Here is a 25,681-nt window from a genome sequence, read left to right as displayed (position 1 = left end):
TCGTAATGGATAAATACATACACACATTATTACATATATTTATGTCTAATACACGTGGCATGAGTTATCATTGTATAGGTAGGTATTTGTTCGTAATCTTAGTTGCATTACCAATAAGGAAGGTTTGTTGTAACAATAAAGCATGTTGGAATATCTGACAAACATCAAACGAATAAAAAAATTGTAGCATTGTGTCGGGATGACACATGCTGCGAAATTCAGGTGACTACTTCCATACATTGGCGTTTTCTATCAACTATTGTTATCTTGGCTAGGCCCGCGATGCTATTTTATTTGTAAAACCATAAGAGCTTACTATAGATATACCCTACCACACTGCACTGATAAACGTGATTAATATCACTATGATATACAATTTTTCTATAATTCAACTTACATAATATTATCTACTTACTGTACAATCTAAATAATGAAATAAAAGTAGGTACCTAAGTATCAATTAAATAATGGATACAACAAAAAACAACAGCGAGTTCCTTTTTAATGAAAAAGTTGTTTGGTTTTGTCCTCTTAACCACGGAGAGACGTGTTTGGTTAAATTGTCAAATTAATAACAGTTTACAAAATCGTTTCGTAATGAAGCTATTGTAGTTAAGTCGGGAGCCCATAGTGAAAATAATGCGATTATAGTATGGTATACGAAGTTTTAATTTAACCATTAAAGTCGACGAGTAGAAAAAATACCATAATTACTCATAGTGCTTATAATAATTATGCTGATTCTGTTCTGAACGAAGGTTATAATTTAATTAAACTGCTGTACGGTTAAGTAATTATTCCATTGCAGTAGTAGCTTAGCCCGTCAGTCACCTTGTGAATTGCATTCAATTATAGGTCTGATTAACAGTACAGTTCATCAGGGACAAATACTCATTCGGTTTATTGAGGTCGAAGGGGCGGGCTGTGTCAATCAGTCAGCGTCGACACACTTCATTAGGTACTGGGTCTTTTACCCAAACTTCTGATTTAAACCTAATGGTAGCATCAATTAGGGCAAAGGGTTTACGTGGAGAAATGGATTTTACTATGATTTTCTACCTTATTAGTATTCATGCAGCTAGTATTACCATACCTCGGGTTTGGGTGCAGGAATGACTGCGCTTAGCCAAAAAATAGGTTAAAACTCTAAAAACAGAAACTATTTTAACATTAAGTATACGTAATTAAAGAAAATCATAACCGGTTTATAGTTTTCCAAACGTTTTGTTTGTTACTACGTAAAATAGTTTACATTATGTATTGATGCTTAATACAATATTTATGTTTCCGACGTGAATTAATTCGATTCGAGTGTATTCGTGTTTGTTGTTTTGTATCTTTACAAATAGGCAAAATAAATACATTTCCAAACTCGTATCCGTTTGAATTATTTCATAAGTCACTGAATTGATGTTGTTGTATAAATGAATCGTTGAAATTCGGGCCAGTTTGGGAATAGAAAAGGGCCAGCTAATCTAATGGTGTTTATCGCGTCAGAGGATCATGCTACTTTCGATTCACGTCACAGGGTGGGGTTGTGACGAAAATTGAAAGTAAAACGTGATCGTTATAAATAGGTACAAGGGGTGGCAGTTTGGCAGAAAGTATGATTTAATTAAGTAAATCTATTTAATCTAAATAATTTTAAGTTTCATAAAGTTTCATAAATGCCTACCTATATTAGCTTTTTACTCAGCTCTTTTTACTGATAATATTTTTGCTTGAACAAGTGCTCTACGACCTCCTTAGTGTTTGAAAGAGGAAAAGGTTATTTCAGAGAAAATATCTGATTAAAATATTTGTGTCGTTTAGCACAAGAACAAGTAAACAACAGCGTTGCGTTGCGTCATTCAGTATTTGTGACGTTTCCAACTAAAAGGTACCACATTGTCAGATGTCGATAAGGTAGATTTCAAATTGAAGCTTTATGGTAATAACGTCTTATTGACAACCGACAATAAGTACCCTTTTGGTTGAAAACGACACATTTGTTGCTGCAGTTTAAACAGTGTCGCATAATAAAATCCGGGACAGCTCACCTCGCTAAACTTTCGCATAACTGTCGGGACCAGAACTGAAAATTTCCATTATTATACATGTAAAATGTTAGCGTGGTTTATAAAATGGGTCAAATCATGTAGGCTAAATTTGACCCACTTCCCGATTTCCGATTGAGCTGAAATTTTGCATATACGTATACATATATATGTTAATCGAATGACAATGCAATATTATCCTTCTAAGGCTCAGCCATACAAATGAAAAATCCAGACTTTGCCACTGACATTTGAACCTTTAGTGCACGGAATAGAATTCATTTTGTTTTGTTTCAAAATTGAACGAAACAAAACAAATGCGACTCTGTTCCAATTTAATATGATTTAAATTTCATCGAACTGAATAAGTACTATAGGTAGGACATTGGGCCTTAGGAGGTTATGATAACATGGAAATAATCTGACGATGGAGACAGGAGGCTTGTATCTGGGTATCTCGACGAGTGTGTACAGACCGCATAAGAAAAACATCATCATCATCATAAGCCTTTTCGTCTATATCAGACGATTTATGGTGTAACACCGTTTTTGGTGGCTGAATAGACCGATGCGAGATCGACATGGTCTACCACAGGTCTGACAAGAGAAGTTTGCGGAAACTGGTACAAATAACAATACAAATAACACGATAAATTATTAAAATAGCTTCCAACAGAACATAAAGAAATAACAATCGGGCTACGCTTAAAAATACTTGTGTCATTAATTGTTATCTTGACTCAACAAAACAGAAAAAACGTTGTTTTGTCTGTTCCTTATCCTGTCTTTTATTAAAACACAAAGACTACAGTCCTTTGTGTAAGCGAGATGGAAATATTAACCAATGACCAGTTATCCACACACATTCCATACCGGCTTCCGTTCATAATTATCACTTAAAAACATCCGCTCAGTGATAAAAAAATGTTTTTTGTAGCAAAATATTTATATTTCTATTCTGGACCCAACTACATTTTACCGTATTTTTTACTGACGGGATTTTCCGGACATTATGAATGAATGTAATTGCATATTGTAAGTTATTGCTTCATATTAGAAACACCTACGCCGCGACATCAATTTATTAGAAGGTTTATCCTCGTCATAGAGAAATATAGTAAGACAAGAGTGCTCACTCCATACATCAGTTTTGGTGCCGAAAATATTAGTATTTTCATAGTCGACATCTAGCATCGAGTAGCGGAATTATCAGTACTGCTACTCTATAATCAGTATAATCACTCTACACGGTGTTTTTAAAAGTGAAACTTTTAATAATACAGTAATTTTATACATACATTTAGCATTTGTATTAAATCCGGTAGTTCTGATTTTTTTTAAAGATTTGTTTATAATGTTGATCAAATGTGGAACCAATGAATAATCCAAGTTTACAACCTCGAGTGCTGAACGCAACTTTGTCAAAAGTAAAAAAATCGCGAAAATTCGGATTATTTTTAGATTTGGGCAATTGTAATAATAATAACTCTAAAGGACTAGTTTTTAATAATGACAGTACTTAAAATGATAGATCCTCTAGCCGCCCAGAGACCTATAAAAAGGTATCCTGTTCCATTCTAATTTGAACTTTGTGTTGACAAAATAAAATTTCATTTTGCTTGGCAAGGTTTAACGTATGGGCGGCTAGAGGATATAACTTGCCCAAGTTCAAAGTCAATAAATATTACATTGATGCATCAAGACGGTTTGTTTACGAAAGGTATACAGAGGGCCTGCCGCGAAACACGACATTTGTTATCTGCCACATTATCGCTAAAATATGCAAGAGTGCTATTGAGGTAGATAATGAGATTTCGATTTTTGAAGCGCTGGTGGCCTAGCGGTAAGAGCGTGCGACTTGCAATCCGGAGGTCGCGGGTTCAAACCCCGGCTCGTACCAATGAGTTTTTCGGAACTTATGTACGAAATATCATTTGATATTTACTAGTCGCTTTTCGGTGAAGGAAAACATCGTGAGGAAACCGGACTAATTCCAATAGGGCCTAGTTTCCCCTCTGGGTTGGACGGTCAGATGGCAGTCGCTTTCGTAAAAACTAATGCCTACCTCAAATCATGGGATTATAGTTGTCAAGCGGACCACAGGCTCCTATGTGAGCCGTGGCAAAATGCCGGGAAAACGCGAGGAAGAATGACATTTCGATTTTCGTGCTCCGCGGTAGGCCCTCCGTTTGTGCTAGTGGCGCCCTCTATGCGAGTTTGGCGTAATATTCCCTATTAAATGAAAATGTTTATTTTGGTAACGGAGAGCTAAAATCGCTATACAAAAATATGAGAAATTTCTGAAATTTTCCATTGTATATTTTTCACAATTTTAGAAACCTAATATGCTGGTTTTGCCAAATATTTCAACGCTCAGTTAGAGACGTTAGAGTAGGTACTAGGTAAGGAAATAAAATAGTTAAAATTATTAAAAACTTTATTATAAATAAATCTGAGATTTTTCAATAAATTTATAATTTTAGTAACAATATTATGTGAGTATAAATTAAAGACATTAAATTATGCAGCAAGTTGTCTTGTCTATTTTTTACCAGTACCTTTAACTGGTAAAAATAGACGAGATAATTTGTTTCTTAAACAAGTAATAAATGTACTTTCTATCACAATTTTGAGAAATTGGATAAAATTACAAGACATGTATTTTACTTCACAATAAAGGGATGTTATAATTAAATTCTTTAAAATTAACTTTAGGAGCACTTTAACGAAGCAAACGAATATAAAATTAATTTATTATAAATGTTGAATTTAAATAATTTAGTAGGTTTCCTTTTAATGTTCAATCGGGTTTTCTATAAAAGGAAATAGGAAGCAATCTAGGTTTCAATTTAGTATTTAGTTGCTTTACTTAGCGCCGACGTCACGCGACGTCACTGCAGTCGCAGTGCGTGTGACAGTGGTCGTTGCTTTCGCCGTTTTCGCAGCCGCACCCACTTTTCTAACGGTTGTGGTGGTAGTGGTTTTGGCGATGCCCCCGTTTGCGAGCTGCTTCACCTCGGTGCCCTGTCGTACCTCTTCGGAAGACGTTTGAGTTTTCTCATGTGCGCTCTCGTTTCTCAGATTCTTTTGCATGGTCTGTTCGAAGCCATCTCTCTTAATCACGGCCTCGCTGGTCTCCTGCGAGCAGGTAGCACCCCGCTCTCCGCTGGCGGCAGTTCTCCGCACGCCATTTTCTACCGGCACCACGTCACTATGCTGGTAATGCTCCAAAAATCCAGATCCATCCGATTTGTCAATAGTGTAAGAGTTTCGACGAATAGGTTTTTCCGGTACCCATACAATTTCCTGCGTCAGGGTTTCTACAACGGGCTCTGGAGTAACTGTAGAACTCCTGATGTCACTTTCTGTTCGAATATGAGTTACTGGGGTTCGTGTTCGTTGAATGTACGTATTAACTTCGTGCGATTCGTTTATGTTTTGCGATGAATTGACATCCGATTCGTTTTGTATAAAATTCCTTGTTTTCTGTACGTCGTTGTTTTCGCTGACCACATTATTCTGGAAAGTTGTAGTTTTCACTTCAACGGTTCTAGAAGTTTGTTGTTGATTCTGCGTGTCGCTTGTATCACGAATTGACTGTATTGGTTTTAACTGTCCCAGTAATGGGGAATGTTTTATTCCGAAGGTTATTTGTGGTGTTCTGCTCAACTGGACCTAAAAAATAAGACGTTTAAATAAATATAAGCCGTAAATAGTCGGGTACCTAAAAAACTGCACCTGCATATTTTGTTAGGACAAAATTGATATCCAAACGGAATTATGGTAATGCCCAACGCATTATTTTAACACAGGTACACTTTACCGGTGATGTATTTTTGATCCGAATGATATTCAGGGGTACTTTTACTCAACGCAAAGGATTAATTGACTGTCTAAGGTCTAAATCTAATAAAAACTAAATCCCCCAACTTGAAAGCTGAAGAAGATGGCGCTGTACCTACGCTGGTACTAATAAATAACTGAATTTTCAAGAGTTACCGCATAGTGTGTACTTGCGGATCCGTACAGGCCGCCTAGCCAAGGTTACAATCGCTATCGCTTCGACAACGAAAAGCATTATGTATCTCTATCACTCTTCCACATTAGTGTGACAGTGACAGTTGCGTTTCGATCGCTACGGAGCGATAGCGATTGGCATCTTGGCTACGCGGCCTGAACCATCAACATTTACTGTCAAATTCGAAGAACGAATTTATTGTCATAGGATATTATTTTGCTTGTTCTAAATAATTTATTCTGAATGATTCGTACCTTTTCCGGTGAATATGTGCCAGGCGCGGGCACACGGACTCTGTCATCGACAGGAACCTTGTGACGGCCCGATATCGTGTACACGGGAGCGTCCAGTACAGACGGTATTCGGTAAGTGTTGGGTGCTGAAAATACCAAAAGAAAACAAATAAAAATGTTATTTAACCACACATTAGTTTACACTACGGAATACACCTAATACTTAGTATTCCATACAGAATAGGTTTTCATTCCACCACCCAGGCCCAAATGGACCTCTAACCGCGGCGGCACATTGTCAGAATTTCAGTTCGATAAGTAACGCAATGGTGGAAAGTGCAAATTGCCGGTGTATTGTCTACTTGTCAATATCAGCAGATACTAACGCCAAAATATTTTCAATTAAGGGGGAGGCCTATGTTCAGCAGTGGACTTATGGCTGAGATGATGATGTTGATGATGATTTTCAATTGGCTGCCCTAACGAACCTGCACTCAACTGATATGTCTAGGCACGTAGTGTGCATAGACATATCCACTAAAATTTCCATTTAGTAACGTGTCCGCCCTGTGCTTCTACACTACACCTAACTTTATCATTAAGTTTAAAATACAATTCATAGATTTAGAATGCCTACCGGGGGTTTCAGCGAACTTGGACGTTTGAATCTTAACTCCAAATGTGTATTGGGGTGAGTAGGTCAGGACAAATTTGGTCGCTTTCTCCGGGCTATAAGCGCCGGGGGCAGGAACCTTCAAACGCTCATCTATTGGCTCCTTGTGCCTGCCTGATATGGTGTACAGCGGCGTTTCCACCGGGGTCGGGATTGTGTACATATTCGGAGCTGTAACAATATTTATAAACATTAATATTTCGGATATATTAGAAAATCATACGAACTTAAAAAAAAATGCTTACCTGGCGTGTCAGGAATTTTCAAGGCGTCCGTTTTAATCCTAAAGGTGTACTGAGGAGCGCTGGGTTTCAACAAATTAGTAGCCTTATCTGGGTTATACGCATTAGGAGCGGGAACATTGTCGGTCTTATGCGGATTGGTCTTAATGCGGAAAGAATACCTTGGCGCATTGTCTAGTAAAACCTTGTCAGCTTTCTCAGGATTGTATGCTGCAGGACCAGGGGTATCCACAATTTTTCCATTCTCGACTTTAGGTCTAAAGGTGTAAGATGGTGATGTTTCGTGCAATATTTTATCAGCCTTGTCAGGATTATAGGCATTTGGAGCAGGAACGTTATCATGTTTTTGTGCAGGTCCTTTAATACCAAATGAATACCTTGGCACACCATCCAACATGTAGTGATATTTGCTCGGATCGTAGGCATTAGGCGCCGGATTATTGTCTGGTAAATGAAGGGGTTGCTTGTCTCTAAAGGTGTATGAGGGTGAGCTTTCAAATACTAAGTTGTTACCTTTATCGGGGTGGTAAAAATTAGGGGCTGGATTGTTGTCAATTTTCCCTGGTTTACCTTTCGGAGCCATCGTATATTGAGGCGTTCCATTTAAGATTTTAGGGTCATACGCGTTTGGAGCGGGCACATCGGACGTCTTTGTATCGTGACCTTTGCCGGACATTGTAAACATTGGAGAGTTATGTGGCAAGTTAGGGTCGTATGCGTTAGGACCAGGTGTGTTTGAGATTTTTCCATCCGGACCCTTGCCGGATATTGTATACTTTGGAGAATTACTCGGTAAATGTGGATCATAATTATTGGGAGCAGGTGTATCCGAAACTTTTCCGTCCGGACCCTTGCCGGATATAGTATACATTGGAGAATTACTTGGTAAATGTGGGTTGTAGTTATTTGGGCCTGGCGTATCTGACACTTTTCCGTCCGGACCCTTACCGGATATAGTATACATTGGAGAATTACTTGGTAAATGTGGGTTGTAGCAATTCGGACCAGGCGTGTCTGATGGCTTCCCGTCTGATCCCTTTCCAGTTAAACTGAACATAGGAGTATTAGGCAGTAAATGAGGATCATATGAATTAGGAGCAGGACCATCAAACTGTTTCTCTGGATGCCCTTTACCTGCCATTGTATATTTAGGAGTTCCATCTGGCAGGTGAGGATTGTACGCATTAGGACCAGGTGTCTCCGGATATTTGCCATCAGGACCCTTGCCATATAAGCTGTACTTAGGTGTACCGTCCAATAGATGCGGATCGTATACATTGGGTCCCGGTGTGTCATTGGGTCGGCCCATAACAGGCTTCGGCCTGAATGAATAAGCAGGCGAAGAGTCGTGGAGAAGCTTATCTGCTTTATCTGGATTATACGTATTTGGCGCTGGTATATTATCATGTTTTGGAGAGGCACCTTTCCCAGCAATAGTATACTTTGGAGATGTATCCAACATATGCATTGATTTTTCAGGAGCATAAGCATTTGGAGCAGGAACATCGTCGGTTATTCGCACCTGATCTTTTGTTCTGAATGTAAATGCAGGAGATGAGTCATGAAGCAATTTATCTGCTTTATCGGGACAGTAAGCTGTTGGGCCTGGCGTATTTTCGATTTTGCTTTCTGGGCCTTTCCCACTTATGGTATATTTAGGAGTTCCATTTAACATCTGCATCGATTTCTCCGGAGCATAAACATTAGGAGCGGGAGATTCACTGCGGATAACCGTTTCTTCTTTTGTCCTAAACGAATAAGCAGGTGAACTCTCATGTAACACTTTATCTGCTTTTTCTGGAGCGTAGGAGTTAGGAGCGGGTGTCTCAGGAAGTTTTGCATTAGACCCTTTTCCGGATATGGTGTATTTTGGTCCTCCATTCAGCATATGCATAGAATTTTCCGGGGCATAAACATTAGGTGCCGGTGTTTGTTCAATTTTATCCACAACGTCTTTAGAACGCATAGTGTAAGAAGGAGAACTTTCGTGCATCATTCTGTCAGCTTTTTGAGGGTTATATGTATTGGGGGCTGGAGTTGAATCGTGCTTTTCTGCAACACCTTTTCCTGCTAATGTATATTTTGGCCCACTCTTGAGTGAATTGAGAGCTTTTTCAGGAGAATATACATTGGGCGCCGGTGCGTCACTTGAGATAGTGACCTCAGTTTTGGTCCTAAAGGAGAAGGCAGGTGATTTTGCTCGCAACAGTCTGTCGGCTTTTTCTGGTGAGTACGCATTCGGAGCAGGGACTTGATCACCGTTTTTAATCTTAGATCTGCTCGAAAAGGTATGCTTATAGGTTTTTGATTGTTGCTGTGTTGCATCCTGAAACCATAAATATAGTAAGTAACTGAAACATGACTGTTATTGATATATGTAGTTACAATATTCTCTATACTTTCTATGTTTTATATACAAAATAAATTGCTGCATCAGATTGTATGCTATGCTAGATACTATTGTCGTGTGTACTATTTGTAGTAACTAAAACAAAAGGTGTCAATGTCATAAAATACGAAAGAACTGTACCTTTAAAAATGTTCAGAGCATCATCATTGATCCAGACTTGTAAGTAAAAATATCTTCCATGACTGTATCATACTTAAATTTACTTTAATTATTCTTGATATATAAACATTAAAAGTAAACAACGACTAAATAGTACATTATCAGTTCCAGCAAAGATATTTTTTTTTAATAAATTAAACACGTTACAAAATCAAGCATTACAAAGGAAGCAAAAGCTAATTGTAACATTCACAGATGAGATTAATGAAATGATGGAGTCAAGCCAGTTACGGACAGAGTTAAATAACGGAGATCTCTTCGGGAGCGGGGTAGTAGGCTGGCTGGCCCATGTACTGCGAGTGCCGGATGCCGAACGTGTGCGCCGGCGCCCAGGGAAGATTCACGCACACCTGTACCCAGCCCAGGGATAGATGGTTAGGGACGAAGCTACATGCTGAAACTACATTCTCGCAGAGCAATCGTAAATATTTTTTTTATCATACAGAAAGGCCTGCATACTATAACAGGACGTTGAAATAAAGGAAAAGTGGAAAATTCACTGTCTCGGGCGAGCTACTGAAATTTTAACACTTTTCGTATGTTTCAAAGAAATTGAGTTCTTGCAAATCAAAACAGTTAATTTTTTTAAAACCTGAACGGTATATTTTCAAGGCTGATATTGCTCTGAAGAACGCAGTTTAAAGCACAGTTTTTATTACTCAAGCAAAACAGTTAGGTATGTTGAAACTTTTGTTAATACCTATGCATATGAAAATTGTTATTTTATCCATGCAAAATTATAACAGAATAAGTTATATCAGAAAGATTTACATATTACAAAATCATCGACCTCTCTTAACATGTTAGTAATGTCAACAGGACTTCAATTTTTTTTTTCTATTTTGATTAAAATTACTTAACTCCTTTCTCTTATATATTTCATTTAGTTATCAGACCACCACCGTGTGATTGGAGGTACGTACTCATAAAAGAGAACAATTTGAAACAGAAAAGGTGTTATAATAGATAGTAGGCATGTTAATACAGTTAGTACATGAACACGTATGACCAATGACAAGATTTTAATCAGTGAATCAGTTACCTTTTCAGGACAGTAAACACCAGGGCCGGGTATGGCCTCAGACGGGTGCCTGAGCTCTCGTCGAGGAGCCATGGTGTAAGCGGGCGGTCGCTTGGTGAGCACGTTCACTGCCTTGTCGGTGGTGTAGGTACCCGGGCCCGGCATGGGTGTCTTGGATTCGATGTTCTTCGGGCGGCCACAGATACTGAACGCTGGCGCTGCTTGCTTGCTGCCTTCTTTCGCCTCGCCGAGGACGGGCGGCATTGAGTAGATGTTTGGTGCTGGAATTTGAAAACGGAATTGGTTATTTATACAAATAAAGGGATCTTTGTTTTAAACGGCGTCCGCGTAGGTGTACTCGTAAGTTATGTATCCGAAGATTGAAAGAAAATTAGGGCTGTCAGTCAGGTGAATGCAGCAAGGATAAGCTAATAGTTTTGCTGAGTGTACATATTTATTTGCATCAATCAAATTACAATTAACCGAGTGATTTATTAATTAAGAATAAAGTACCTTTCCATCACAGGTATGTACTAGTTACTTCAATCTGTCCAACACTGGTTTCGTTACTGGTTTAATTAGGGGAAGAATACTTAGTTGTTTATATTTTTTACGTATTTTCTGCGCGAGTGACATAATTATTTTTGTAGTTCCTTCCTTCTACCTAGCGTTATCCCGGCCTTTACCAGGGTCCGCATTAAAGGCATTAAACTACTACAAAAACTACTATAAAATACCTACCACCAAAAACTACTATACTACAAAATAAATAACGAACATTGAAGTATTACTTCTTACATACCTACATACAATCAATGACAAGATGGAAGGAATAAGAACACACATTTTAAAGCAACAACGCCAAACAAGACAATTACGTCAACAACTAATTTTCACCTTTCTCTCAGCCTACACATATCATAATCATTCATATCACGTCAAAATAAGTAGAGGCACGCAACGTTGTGCACGAAGGGCTCGTTAGGTATATATTAACTTTAAAAAGGATGTAAAGGTTAATATTCCATCAGGTCAAGAAAACGTGTGACGTCACTTTAACAGGTTTGGATTTTTTATTCGCTGTTGATAGTTAAATAACTAGTTTTTGCAATGATAATCGTTTTTATGTCATGTATTTTTATTCCTAATCGACTTCATGGTATAAATTTTAACAATGAATTTGTCAAAAATGATTTTTTTATAACATTTAAATAATAATTTAAATTGTTGATTTCATTGAAAATAAAATTTCCAAATATGTGACGTCACACCAGGGGGGGAGGGGTTAGCCAAATGTGAGCAGGTGTGACAAGGAGGGGAGGAGGGGTCAAAAATCTTCAAATTCGTGCGATGTAATTAATGGAAGACCCCCCCCCCCCCCCTCATGTGTTTAAAAAAAGCGTGCAAATACAACTGCACTACTGAATTTGAATTCCTTCTGTTTAACTGAGCATAAAGGTAATGGTATTGGATGGTATTGGATGAATTGTTTCAATACGTGTGACTACTGACTACCTAGTGAACTACCTACTTATGGTTGCAGAACGAAAAACAATCTACAAGTATACTAAAAATAATTTAAATTCGTCTGACTAGCTACGACTTTATTCATATAAAAAGTTGATTTGAAAGCGTTCTAATGCTTCCGATTGTTATTTCTCGTTTGTAAGCTCGTTTGTACATACGTACTTAGAATATTATTTCCATGCATCAAATATATAAATATAAAATGCAAAAAATATAAAATGTACCTACTTACACTCTACCGGCCCGATTCTAACTTTAAGATACGTCAACTAATAGATCTAGAAACGATATGGATTAGATATGTCAGTGTCAAATGTGACGTTTCTTCAAACAAATACGTCACTTTTGACACTGACAAATCTAATCTATATCGTTTCCAGATCTATTAATTGACGTATCTTAAAGTTCGAATCCGGCAGTACGTTATAAATAACTAGATACACTACAGAACACAAATGTTCAGCATGGCGGTGATCGTCTTCACATCTAACGTTTCTGAACATATTCAAAGCAATTCAAGAAACATCAAAGAAAACCCATAACAAATCTACTAGTTGAACGTAAAAAATGTAAAACTACAAAAAAAAATCAAGCTAATGTTCAAATGTGCTATCAAACTCCAAAATCTTTCGATAGACCTGGCGTCTTCGACTGTGCTTGCGGCATGCTCACGCGCAGACCGATCGAGAATGCCGGCGCGTGGTCGAGCACGGCGCGCGCGGCGCGTTGCGGCTCGTAGTCGCACGGCGCCGGCGTCGACGGCACGCGCGGCGGCGGCCAGCGGCCGTGCAGCGACACCGCCGGACCCACCGACCGACCTGACGTCCACTCCAGTACAAACACCGAACTTTGCCACAGAATAAATAATAGTACTAGGTACAGAAGACACACTCTCTAACAAAACGCGTCTGTTACGATCAGCACAGATATGGCCGCTAGGTGGCGACAGCGACACGTGCAGCTTATGGCAAACCCCAAAATTGGGGTCGAACGGATGTACTTTTAGCTACCTGTAGCATAGCGACGACATCGCGGAGTGAGACACGCCTGGCTTTACGTACAACAGCTGACGGCCGTTCCATTATTACAAGAGTGGGAAACATTTGCTTAAAAAGTATTGGAGCAAAAATCTTCATTCGCGTTTTCTCGCACTCAAGCTAAAGTAAAATGTAGATGAACGCAAGGGCGACAATCATCGACATTACAAAACACAATTTAATTAAACGTACACTTGCTCTTACTTGATCTTATTTAACTTACACAGGATTTAGTTTCAATATTGTGTCTAGGGTTAGCCTTAGTTTATAGTTTAGATTACTAGTCGTAAGTAGTTTCTTACTAAATGTTAGACTAATTGTAACAGCTCTGATATTTAATTGCAATTTGGCTCCCCGCGATACAGGCATTGCCTAGTGCGGAGACCCCTGGTATATCTGTAACCTTTGCTGAAATAAATGATCTTTATTCTGTTTAGGTCTATATAACGTAAATACTATCCGAATTGCTACGAATATCTACACATCAGATTAAGTTATACCCTACATATAAGAAATAAGTATATTAAAAAATAAGGTCCCAAGGAACACCTAGACTATGTGAAAGAATTCGTTGTCCTAGCACCACTGGTACCATCCAGGGTTAGCCACTAACTCGGAGTTAACCGTTAACACCGGATTAAATTGTACTGATAACTCCGGGTTTAACCGGTTAACCTCAAGTTAGCGGCTAACCTTGGATGGCGCATGTGACCCTTAGCGCCACTTGCACCGTCCCATTAACCCAGGGTTAACCGGTTAAACCTGAAGATACCATTATAATTTGACACTGAGTTAACGGTTTAACCGCTTAACCCCGGGTTATTGGGATGGCACAAGTGGCCCTCATTGAGCTACCGGAATCATGCGCACTGCGCACCCACGCGGCGTAGGCAGTTTGTTGATCAATTGTCAATCAATTTGCTTCTAATAACAATAGACTTGACGTATCGTCTATTCATGTTAAATGTAAGTATTTACCTAAACCAATACGGTAATAACAAAATAGCTTTATGTAGTTTTCCAACAGAAAAGCGTCCTTATGCTACATATATGCATGACCATTATCACCCACGAGCTTCAATTTTAGTGTACGCGTATCAATAGATCAATACTTTTTCCATATACATATACACCGTGTTTTTATTGAATTCCGTTAACTTCGGGGTATGGTTAAGAACGTTTAAAAGAACTAAATGGCATAGTTAATTTAAAAAAAAATGTTTTTTTGCTTTTAAAAAAAAAATAAGTTTAAAAAGTAATTATATGTAGCATATAGCGTTGTTGTAACACGGGCATTACATTTAACTCAACCAAACATATCAATGTTATTTCGAACATCGATCGACCGAGATTGTACTTAAGTTTAGTAGCAAATGCATGAACTCATTCTAAACACTAATCAATATGTAAACCGGCCCTAAGGCAAGTGTACACGCTTGTAGAGGCCTTATAGGAAAAAATAAATTATTGATTATTTCCCAAATTGAGTTAATTAGAATATCGGTGTCTTTGAGAAAGTTACTTGATTTAAGCTCAGGAATGCACCACTGAATTAACGGAAATAAAACAAAAACACGGTGTATGTACCTACGCATAATGTCAGCAGCAAGACCGAACTGAATCACTTTAGTAAATCATTTTTGACGAAATCTGGTTATTTAGGTATACTAATTTTCTATTTACTCGATAATCAACAAAAATATATAGATAGGTAATCAATTCTTAACAATATGTTGAAAAAACAAGAACACAAATCCAACTCCCGGATACAACCTGCGATATTAGGTTAACATTAGCAAAACAGATGTTCAAATCCTATCAAAGCAAGCAATTTGTCAACAGAAGCAGTACACTAACACTCACGCGAATAATCTCCCCCTCTGTGTAATCGGGTTAAACACGACACCGGTGCAGACTGAGAGCAGGGCTTGTTATTGAGCCGCGACCGACTGAGGCCGCATCGCAAATCCCGAATGAATCGAACCGAGCTAAGGCTGTATCCGCGCCTACGCAGCCTCTGACTCAGCGACGATCACCTTCGAGTCGTTCATACGGACTTATTTGGCGACATCGTTCCAATGGAACTCACTGTTATAATCACGAAAGTGACCTTTTAATCTCCAAGAATAGTCAATAATATTGTAACGATTATTGCCTTTAACGAAGAGGCCTCAATTTCTTTTTGAAAGTGACGACAACTACATAACCTGTGATGCCTATCACAGGTTATGGTCATGTTTGTCTTGTAAAGTAAAACGGGATATAACCACTTGTCAACGATGAGGATGGCCATCTCCTGCAGTGAGATTCTGTACACATAATGCACATGCAATGTTAAACACAATTGGTTCGGTAGGTTACTTATACAGTAGCGGTTAACCATTCCTACATATGACTATTGAATTTGAATAATAACACAGGTGCCTAATAGGATTTTGTAAATTCAGTTACCATGAATAATTAATTACAAGCGTATGAAATGAAACATAAAACAGCATGTTTATGTTTTATTCAACGCAAATAGAGATATCAATTGAAACCAAACCTGAATATTGACTCAATGAATACCAATTGTCAAGCCCACGCGAGTTATTAGGATTACCGACCTAGGTGCTTCTAGTAATAATAAATGAGTGTGTTTGAGATTTGAAGGTCTATTGTTATTCACCTAATAAAGGTTTAAGTAGGTTAAAATAATGAGTAATATTATCAAACCGCAGAGAAATATTTTATGTCATCATTGTTTGACACAGCTGTGTCGTGATGTGATCATCGGACGTAACAGTAAACAACTGGTTTTTTTTTAAAACGTCCATGCACTCTTGTGATATTTGTTCACAAACTTCGCACGTTTTACATTATGTTTTAGATGTAATTCTGAAAATAAATCCATCAAAAACATAATTCTGAATGTCTTAAGTTGCGTTAAAGTCAGCCATAAAATAAAAATAAGTAATACACTTTTCGCATGTAAACCATAATCATCTGAATAACTGCGGAAGTGGCGGCGGCGGCGCGGCGTGACGCCGACGGGGCGCAAGGTCGTTACCTAAATTAATTCAAAGGGACAAATGTAAACACTGCAGAAGATGTCGTTTATGCTAATAAGACTGCAGTCGTGACCTACATTGGCGGGGTGGATGTGTGCCGCAGAATGAATCACAAACTAACGCGAAATTTATAAATAAATTTGTGAAATTCTTTACAGTTAAGTAGGTATATTAAATAGGCCATATATATTTTGTGTTTAATTGTGTGCATAATACAACGTGATATATGGCAGATGAGTTATTTTTAAAGCATTTAGTTAGGCAGATACCTACAGTCAGCAAAAGTTGCTAAGCGCACTAATGTTAAAATTTAGGCGTTGGACAAATCATCAGTTATTTTATGAATTGGATGATGATGCATTGCTATTTCTGTAACGTGACAATACTAAGTTCAAACAATGTAGCACATTAGAGATACTAATATATGTTGTTACAGAGACGTGCATTGTTAGATTGCATACTTATTGAAACATAAAATTTAGTTTTAAATCGCCAACCCATCGCACGGGCGAGGAAACCTCTGTGGGCGGCAGACGGTGTAATTGCTTTTAAACCAGCATCTTAAATGTAATCGTAAGATTATTATCTCGCGACGTTAACTGGACAATTGCTAAATAATTGTCAACCCACGTCAGTCAATATGTTAACATAGAACGTGAGAAACTGCGTGTTTTAAATAAAACAGTGTTATTGCTATTAGGTATAGTATAGCTAGTAGGGAGTAGGTAGGTACCTACTCGTATACACGGTGTAACATGAGGAAACCGAATAATTTTATGTATGGAACAAGTGCCGCACCGTGCGGCGTGCACACATAAGTGACAAATGACCCCTTTATTTGTCGAACGACGCAAAATCATACCGGCATTTAAACCCAAATTTGGAATAGGTAGGACTTGAATTTTACATATCTCTTTTCGATTCATGTTACGGTCAGCCAAGAAAGTGGTCTACCACTTTTCGACTCTATCAATCAGATTATAGAGTCGAAAAATGGTAGATCACTTTCTTGGCTGACTGTACCTAAATTGACACATTGCATACATATGAGACATGTAACTGTTTTTTTTTTCAAATATAACTTTACTGTTACACTTTTTTCTATACACAATCAAATTTATTTACACATCAAAAATGTTAAATGATAAAAAAGCAGAATGAGCAACAACAAAAAGATGGCGCTAGTGCAGAGTAGAGGTAGACGGGTTAGGTAGGGCTGCACCGTCATTGAGACCGAAGAAATGTTGGATGGGTTTGAATTTGTGCCGTGTCCCACGGATACACATGCTGGTGGCTCGGATTATCGAAATTATATGAGTAATATTGATAATGGAAGGTGACCGCTGAGCTGGTGGCTACCTCGCACAACGTATCAGGCCGCGTAGCCAAGATGCCGATCGCTTACGCTACGTCTTACGTAGGCGAACAACGCGCGAACGCGGCGCGGCGCGGCGCGGCGAAAGCGGCCGCCGCCGCGCCGCGCCGCGCCGCGCCGCCTGACATTCGCGTGCAAATCGCGCCGCACCGCGTTCGCAACGAGATCGCTTACGTAGGACACTTCTATGGGCATCAAAGGATTGATTTCGCCGCGCCGCGCCGCGCCGCGTTCGCGCGTTGTTCGCCTACGTAAGACGTAGCGTTACGCTCCGTAGCGATCGAAACGCAACTGTCACTGTCGCACTAATATGGAAGTGTGATAGAGAGACATAATGGTTTTCGTTGTCGAAGCGATAGCGATTGTAACCTTGGCTAGGCCGGCAGCATTGTGATACAGCGAGTAAATGCCGCCAGCATCCTTGGTACAAACCTCTTGAGCCCCTTGCTTGAGGTCCTTTGGCCTATTTTAGATTTAATCTAGTTATTAATTTATTTTATTAATATCACTGTATATCTCGTTTGTAGTTAAATAAATGATTCTATAATGCAAGGTCGAAGCTATGGTACAAGAATGCACTAAACATGTCGGTAACTCTATAAGATGATTGCTCAATATATCAACAGCCGTCAGTCAGGAATTCGTTCACACCTCAGTGGTTCGTTGACAATCCCGACGGGTGTGGCTACCGTGGCTACCGCTGCTCACAGTTGCGTCAACTATACTCTGGCCAGCGAGTCGTGACTCGTGTCACGAGCGATTCTTTTTATGGTAACCATTTTGCCTTGTAAAATTTGGTGAAGATATTGGATAATTGTATAGATTTTATGTCGATTCATTTTTAGGATTTTTTCAAAATGACTGTGCCCTAGGGGTTCGGGAGGTCTACATCTCACAGAGACCCTATTTTAGCCAGGTTAAGCTATTATATTATTCTTGACTCTGGCCAGAAGGGCTACCGCAAAAACCGAAATTCGCAAATTGCGGGGATTTTACTCTGTCACTCTAATTACGCCGTCATTGGAGTAAAAGAGAAAGATGCCCGCAATTTGCGAACTTCGATTTTCGCGGTTATAGCCCAGAGTCTACGAGTGGTTACTGGGACACGGTATTTGACTGCCTCACAGATCGCACAGGCCGCCCTCTACTCAATGACAATTGTATAATTGAACGTGATTGGCTTCATAAACTAGTGAACATAAATTCCAATTAGATTTATAAAAAATGTCATAAGAGATTCGCGTCGATTTTGATAATCATGATAACGTCTAGAGGGTGCCTAGCCAATATGACAATCGTTCGCAGAGAAACGAAACACTCTATCTCTATCGCACTAATATTGAAAGGAGATAGAGAGAAAATAGTGTTACGTTTCGTTTTCTACAAACGATTGTCATCTTGGCTAGGCCCCTAAGTTTTCATTAACATTTTCTGTAGGTACATGTCCGGGGTCTAGCTATGTACAGTCACCAGCAATAATATGTTACACAACGAAGGCCGCAAAAATATCTGACACGATCCTATTTGTAGAGCCATAAGAGCGTGTCACGGATTTTTGCGGCCTTCGAAGAGTAACATATTAATTAAATATAGTAAAAAACAAGAAAATCGTGCCGTATTAACTACATTCGGCCCCTTCTTTGCGAGAGCATATACGCTGGCGGTTTATTGCATGTGGTATGAAGGTGTTAATATACCTTAAACGTCACACAAGGTAGACGAGGGATGTACTCGCTACATCGACTTTGCTTCAATACTTTTTTGCATGTGAGTCATTTTAAGTAGGTAATTGAACTTGAGCGAAAAAGTCTTCGAACCATAAGTAGCTCTTGAGCGTCTATGGTCACCTTATTTATATTATAAATAGATTACGGACCTTTGGCGGTCATGCCTTCTGTGTTGTAAGAGGCCGGGCCGGGGCCTGCCTTGGAGCTGAAACCCGGAGGATCTAGCTTGTGGCCAAAAGTGAATGCCGGCGCTCGCGCCTTCCGGGATTCCGGAGGTGGCTTACCTGAAATGCCATAATATTCCGTAAAGTGCTATGATGTCACAATTTGAACACTGAAACATGCTGCAAGAATTCTGTAGGTACTAGTATCGTCGAAATTTACCAGTACCTAGACTTGCTACTGCTTAACCCTTTACCAGGCGAAGGGATATATATTTCCCACATACGGCACTTCAAACATGTGTTCTGTTTTCAATCAGCAAGACTGATATTCGATTGTCATTTTTGAATTGTCAGCCTGGTAAAGGCTTAACCATAAGTGTTTATGAAAAACATTTGCGGTACGTAAACATAACGAGAAGCGCAACGCAATAACAGTAAAATTATGAGCGTTATTTTAAAAAACAATATGCGCAAAGGCAAAAAAATACAACTCGAATGCGCTCAATTTAGAATGTTGCCAAATATTAAAGGAGGATTAATTGTATCACCTTGATCAGAGTCAATGTTTTTCACCCACGCACGCTCCTAATAGCACCTATTAGGTCCCAACTAAACAATTTAACCGAACGTTATATTAAATACTGATTACACCACATAACGTCATCTTCCACCGGTAACTCGTTTTATAAATAACGCAGTGTTATGCCGATTGATAAATGATCTGCAAAGGTCGGTTTTTTATCATTCGAAAGGAAAGACGCGTGAAGTCGGTCGAACAACATCGGCTTCGCGATGATGTCACGTTTGCGTTGTTTTCAAAACGTTCGAGTGCGAGGCCAGTGTTTACTGTTCACGATAATCTGGTCTGGACAGCCTCCGCGGGTGATGTCAGCGGCGCGGGCCCGCGGACAATACTGTGCCGAAACAGGCGTGTACACAAAAGAAATATGACCATAAACGTAATGTGCTTGTACACAAACGAACTGTCTCAATAATCGACAGCGTATGAGCCGAACAAATCATACGACGTTAAATAAAGTACTATTCTTATTTGTCGTAGGTACTCTATTAAACCTGTTGGTGGATAATATTCGAAAGTAAAAAAGTTCTGAATAAATTATATTATACTTAAATGTGAAAATTACACGTATGAATTTGCTCGGCTTACCTACATAAAAGAATTGTAGTGCTACTTAAAACATACCTTGGATAAATACATAAATAAATAAGAATACACGTTTTGGTTGTAATGATACAAGCGAAAAAGAAAAACAAAACAACGAATTACCTCCAGCAATTGCTCTAATTAGAAACAAATCTTGTGCTCAACTAAAACCAAACCAAGCTCTACAACATCTTATAACGAAGTGTAACATTAAGAGTAGTATCTACTTGAAACCATGTAGATTACCAATGAGAGAAGGTAAAGACACTACAGCAGGGCCGGGGCTAGCGGACTCGGCGGCGATGGGGCCGCGGCGCTTGGTGGGCGTCCAGGGGTTCTGGCGCACGCCCATGCCCTCCTCACACGGCAGCGACCTCCACTTCGCCGATGAACTTCGAAGTATCGAACTACGCTGTCTTGTTACCTGGTTTTACCACTCGTTTAATATGATAGTTACCTTTTCTCCATACTAAACATAGTTCTTAGTAGTAACATAAAAAAGCGCTTTATCATCAAGTTAAGTAGGTACCTAAGATATTTCTTATAATGTTAATACCCAGAGACAGGGACTACGTTTGTATGGAGAAACGATCGCGTACGGTCGCCCACTTCCACTTAAGGTAACGACAACATTATTCGTCGTGATCTCTCTCATTGCAATAACAAGTAATTAAACATTCGACTGCATGCCTAAGAAAGATCCTTAAAAAGGATAACCTTAGTAGGTATCATCAACTTTATAATAACTTCTGAGTGGAGTGAGTAAAAATGAGTGGTGGACACAAACTACAGATATTAGAACAAGTTTCTCAAACTCCTCTGAAAGAAGACTTAATAGGTATCATATTTATTTCTGCAGAGCCCTATTTATGTAAACCTATATCAAAACATTACATGTAAAAAGATGCATGTCTCGCGATTCACAACGCAACTCTTTTACTACAAAAAAGTTTTGAGATGTTATGAAACCAAGTCTGTTATTTTGGTTAGTGCCAGAGGGTGTTAAACCGTACGAATATTAGATACCTATCTTTAATTTTTAATACATGTAATTACTTAATTGGGAATCGCACATAATGCTTTACTCGTCCCATACTCGTACATATGTAACTCAAACTGCACGTGATTAGTATAGCGTGATTATGTCATTATGCAGCCGTGCGATGGCCAAGTCAGATTTGGCGTCAAATAAACACTTATAACACTTGGCCGCTTCTATATATCTGATGGCGAATAGTTTTTCTGTTCTCTCACTCAGGAAGTCTTTGCAGTAAGTATTATACTACCACTTGGTATTGGTATACTACTTGGTAATAACAAAATACCAACCGATTGCTGAGGCCCCGGTGGCGGCGGTGCAATACTTGACATTTTTATTCAATTTGTTTGCCGTTCGATTATAATTTATACTAGTTCAAGACCACTATTCGATTTGTACGAGTATGTACTAATAAAACGTTTGATAAATACTAAAAAACTGTATAAAAACATGTATATGTATCTCTTTTGCGTTAAGTTTACGATTGACAAACTTTTGACAAATAAATAAAAACGTATACGTCAAAATCCTTTTGAAGCTTGATTCTTTTTCTAAAACGTTTCACCAATAAGGATTTATTTATTATTTGTTGTTTATTATTCGACGACAGAGGTACGTAGCCAATTGCGCGGCGCAAAGAGGGTTTTGGGGTAAATGGGTAATAAATAAAATAAATACCTACATACTTATATATATCTGGGAGACCGGAAAACATAAAAACTCAAAAATGCGCGGTTTCACAGAGATAAGACCTAGCGAGATAGTTTTTTCGGCCCCGAAAACTCCCATAACACGATTCCGAAATAACCCAACATATATTTAAATATATATACAAGAATTTCTCATTTAAAGGTATAGGATAATTTATGTTTTGGGAGTTATTAATTTATCACAATGATATATTAGGAACTAGCTTCTGCCGGCGACTTCGTCTTTGTCGAATATTGATGTGATGATGATGATATATTGATAAAAATTACCCTATGTCATTCACCGGACTACAAAAGTACAAACTACCTGCCTGACAAATTTGATCAAAATCGGTTCAGCGTTTTAAGCGTACCCTCTACCTCTACCTAAACTAACAGATTTACTTTCGCAATTTGAATATTAATAGGGATTAGATTGCGTAACAAATTTAATATATTGAGAAATGATGACGAACTTGATGTGGAGATTATCAGTGTATCCTTGACTTATACTCTTAATAGAGTTCTAAATCTCATTTTCTAATCACCCAATGAATAAATAAACACATCTGTAAAGAACATATGTCCGTAATACGCTACTCGAAGACGCTGTATGGTTTCCTAAGGACTTTTATACAATATAGGAATGTTCTTGAACAAATATTTTAGTTTGATTTTAAAATAGAGATAGGTACTTACTAATAAAAAGTGTCTGAGGAATTTGAACAATCTTATTTGTATACTACTAATACTACCTATGTACAGTGGCGTTCAAAAGTGCATCGATAGATGTCGGCCTTAAGGTTGAAAGATCTCCATGCACTTTTGAACGCCAGTGTACCTACCTATTAGTTTTTACACGACTGCCCAAACAAAAAGAGTGTATTGTTTTCAGCGTTCATGTTTGTATGTATATATGTATGTGAGTTTCTTTATTCCACCATAACTTCTGAATGCCTTAACCGATTTAGATGTATGATACATCATTAGAATCCTTACGTCATCCCGACTAACATAGGCTATGTGACGTTATTATAAAACCAATATGGCGGACGTAATACACAAAATTGCGTCACGTTTAGAAAAAAAAATCGTGCAATCCTATCGAGTGGGGTCTCAAAATGAAGAGCCTTGAAAGACGATTTAAAATATATATGCAGCATACGCGCTTAAGTCTTATTTTGGTTAAATAAGGATTTACAAAATGTGCTAAGAAAAATAAATCCTTCTATCTAATTTAGTGCGCTATCAAATGAAAGGGTATTGACTGCTGATCATAAAAATATATACAAATCATCCATATGATTTGTATATATTTTTATAAGGTAAAAGGAACTAAACACAAATATGTTCTAAATCGCCCTATTGAAATCTAAACCTGTCAACTTCGATTTAAGCGATAGGGTTTGAATAATTTATGGCTTATTGCATTCTTATACATATTTCTTGTGAATAAAATTGTACTTGACTACTAATTCAACCCGACTGTAAAAAAACAGATTTTGATCAAACACGTGCGTAGTAGTTTAACACGTACATACCAACCTCAATCATTTCTTCTTAACTTTAGTACTAAACTAATTTTCATATTAGTAAGAAGTATTTAAGTGACGATGATTACACATATTATGTCTTTCTATACTTGTATATTAGGTCGACTGTAACAATAGAAGTGTATTGTCATTCTATGTCTGAACACCAAATTAAAGGCGCACCAAAGGTAAACTTCGCGTAGGGCCGAAAGCCCGCCGAAGTGTCCAAAAGAGGCGTACCTACCTTTAGTATAATATTGTACGCTTACCAAAGCCGAGTGCCTTCGGCGCCCTCATACTCAAAACATTGGACGTAGCCCGACGTACGTTTCGCGCTGTACGCTTACCAATCCCGGGCGCTTCCGGCACCCTCATACTAAGAGTGTCGGCCGTAGGTAGTCCGACGTACGTGGCGCGCTGTATGTGTTCCAAAACCGGGCGCCATCGGCGCCCTCATACTTAAAGCGTCGGGCGTAGCCCGACCTACGTGGCGCGCCGGACGCGTTCCAAAACCGGGCGCCTTCGGCGCCCTCATACTAAGAGTGTCGGGCGTAGCCCGACGTACGTGGCGCGCTGTACGCGTTTCAAAACCGGGCGCCATCGGCGCCCTCATCCTAAAAGAGTCGGGCGTAGCCCGACGTACGAGACACGCTGTACGCGTTCCAAAGCCGGGCGCCTTCATACTTAAATCGTCGGGCGTAGCCCGACCTGCGTGGCGCGCCGTACGCGTTGCAAAACCGGGCGCCTTCGGCGCCCTCATACTAAGAGTGTCGGGCGTAGGTAGCCCGATGTACGTGGCGCACTGTATGCGTTCCATAACCGGGTGCCTTCGGTGCCCTCGTATTTAAAGCATCGGGCGTAGCCCGACGTACGTTGCGCGCTGTATGTGTTCCAAAACCTGGCGCCTTCGGCGCCCTCATACTTAACGCGTCGGCCGTAGCCCGACGTACGTGGCGCGCCGGACGCGTTCCAAAACCGGGCGCCTTCGGCGCCCTCATCCTAAAAGAGTCGGGCGTAGCCCGACGTACAAGACACGCTGTACGCGTTCCAAAGCCGGGTGCCTTTGGCGCCCTCATACTTAAATCGTCGGGCGTAGCCCGACCTACGTGGCGCGCCGTACGCGTTGCAAAACCGGGCGCCGAACATACTAAGAGTGTCGGGCGTATAGATAGCCTGACGTACGTGGCGCGCTGCACGCGGTCCAAAGCCAGGTGCCTTCGACTTTCTCATACTAAAAGAGTCGAACGTAGCCCAACGTACGTGGCGCGCTGCACGCGGTCCAAAATTATGAGTCTTTATTGTGGACCTTCAAACCCTCATGGCCATTATAATTAAAAATGTCTACTTCTTTCTAAGAAGTTATATTTAAAAATGTCGAATATCCCAAATTGTGAACACATCCACATATTGTCCACAGAAAAGAAGCCTGGACGTATTCCGGAACGGTGAGCTTAATTAAAAGGTCCCAGTTATATCCACATAAAAAAAAACTTCGTGGACAAACTAAATGGCCGGGGGAAATCTATATACCTACCTTAAGTCATAGTTTTATAGGTACTTAGTTTTTTTTCACTAAAATGTTTA

General features: G+C 39.3%; 2 protein-coding genes across 2 annotated transcripts in view; both read right to left on the bottom strand.

Moving 5' to 3' along the window:
* Positions 1–4,459: 4,459 nt before the first annotated feature.
* Positions 4,460–15,378, bottom strand: LOC134666423 (uncharacterized). The gene is made up of 7 exons (XM_063523570.1): positions 15,220–15,378; positions 12,958–13,137; positions 10,814–11,073; positions 7,206–9,528; positions 6,925–7,131; positions 6,309–6,433; positions 4,460–5,711 (listed from the first exon to the last, which is right to left on the bottom strand). Exons 2-7 carry the CDS (start codon positions 12,983–12,985, stop codon positions 4,902–4,904), a joined length of 3,753 nt encoding a protein of 1,250 aa, XP_063379640.1. The 5' UTR covers positions 12,986–13,137; positions 15,220–15,378; the 3' UTR covers positions 4,460–4,901.
* A 4,343-nt stretch (positions 15,379–19,721) lies between these two features.
* LOC134666441 (uncharacterized) overlaps positions 19,722–25,681 on the bottom strand; it is a 215,024-nt gene continuing 209,064 nt past the window's right edge. The window contains exon 6 of the mRNA XM_063523603.1: positions 19,722–19,792. The gene's annotated coding sequence lies outside the window, so the exon portion shown is untranslated. The remainder of the gene's footprint in view (positions 19,793–25,681) is intronic.

This window comes from Cydia fagiglandana, chromosome 8 (assembly GCF_963556715.1).
Source record: "Cydia fagiglandana chromosome 8, ilCydFagi1.1, whole genome shotgun sequence".
Lineage (NCBI taxonomy): Eukaryota > Metazoa > Arthropoda > Insecta > Lepidoptera > Tortricidae > Cydia > Cydia fagiglandana.
The sequence above is the reverse complement of the archived record's forward strand: the minus strand, read 5'-3'. Positions and strand labels throughout refer to the sequence as shown.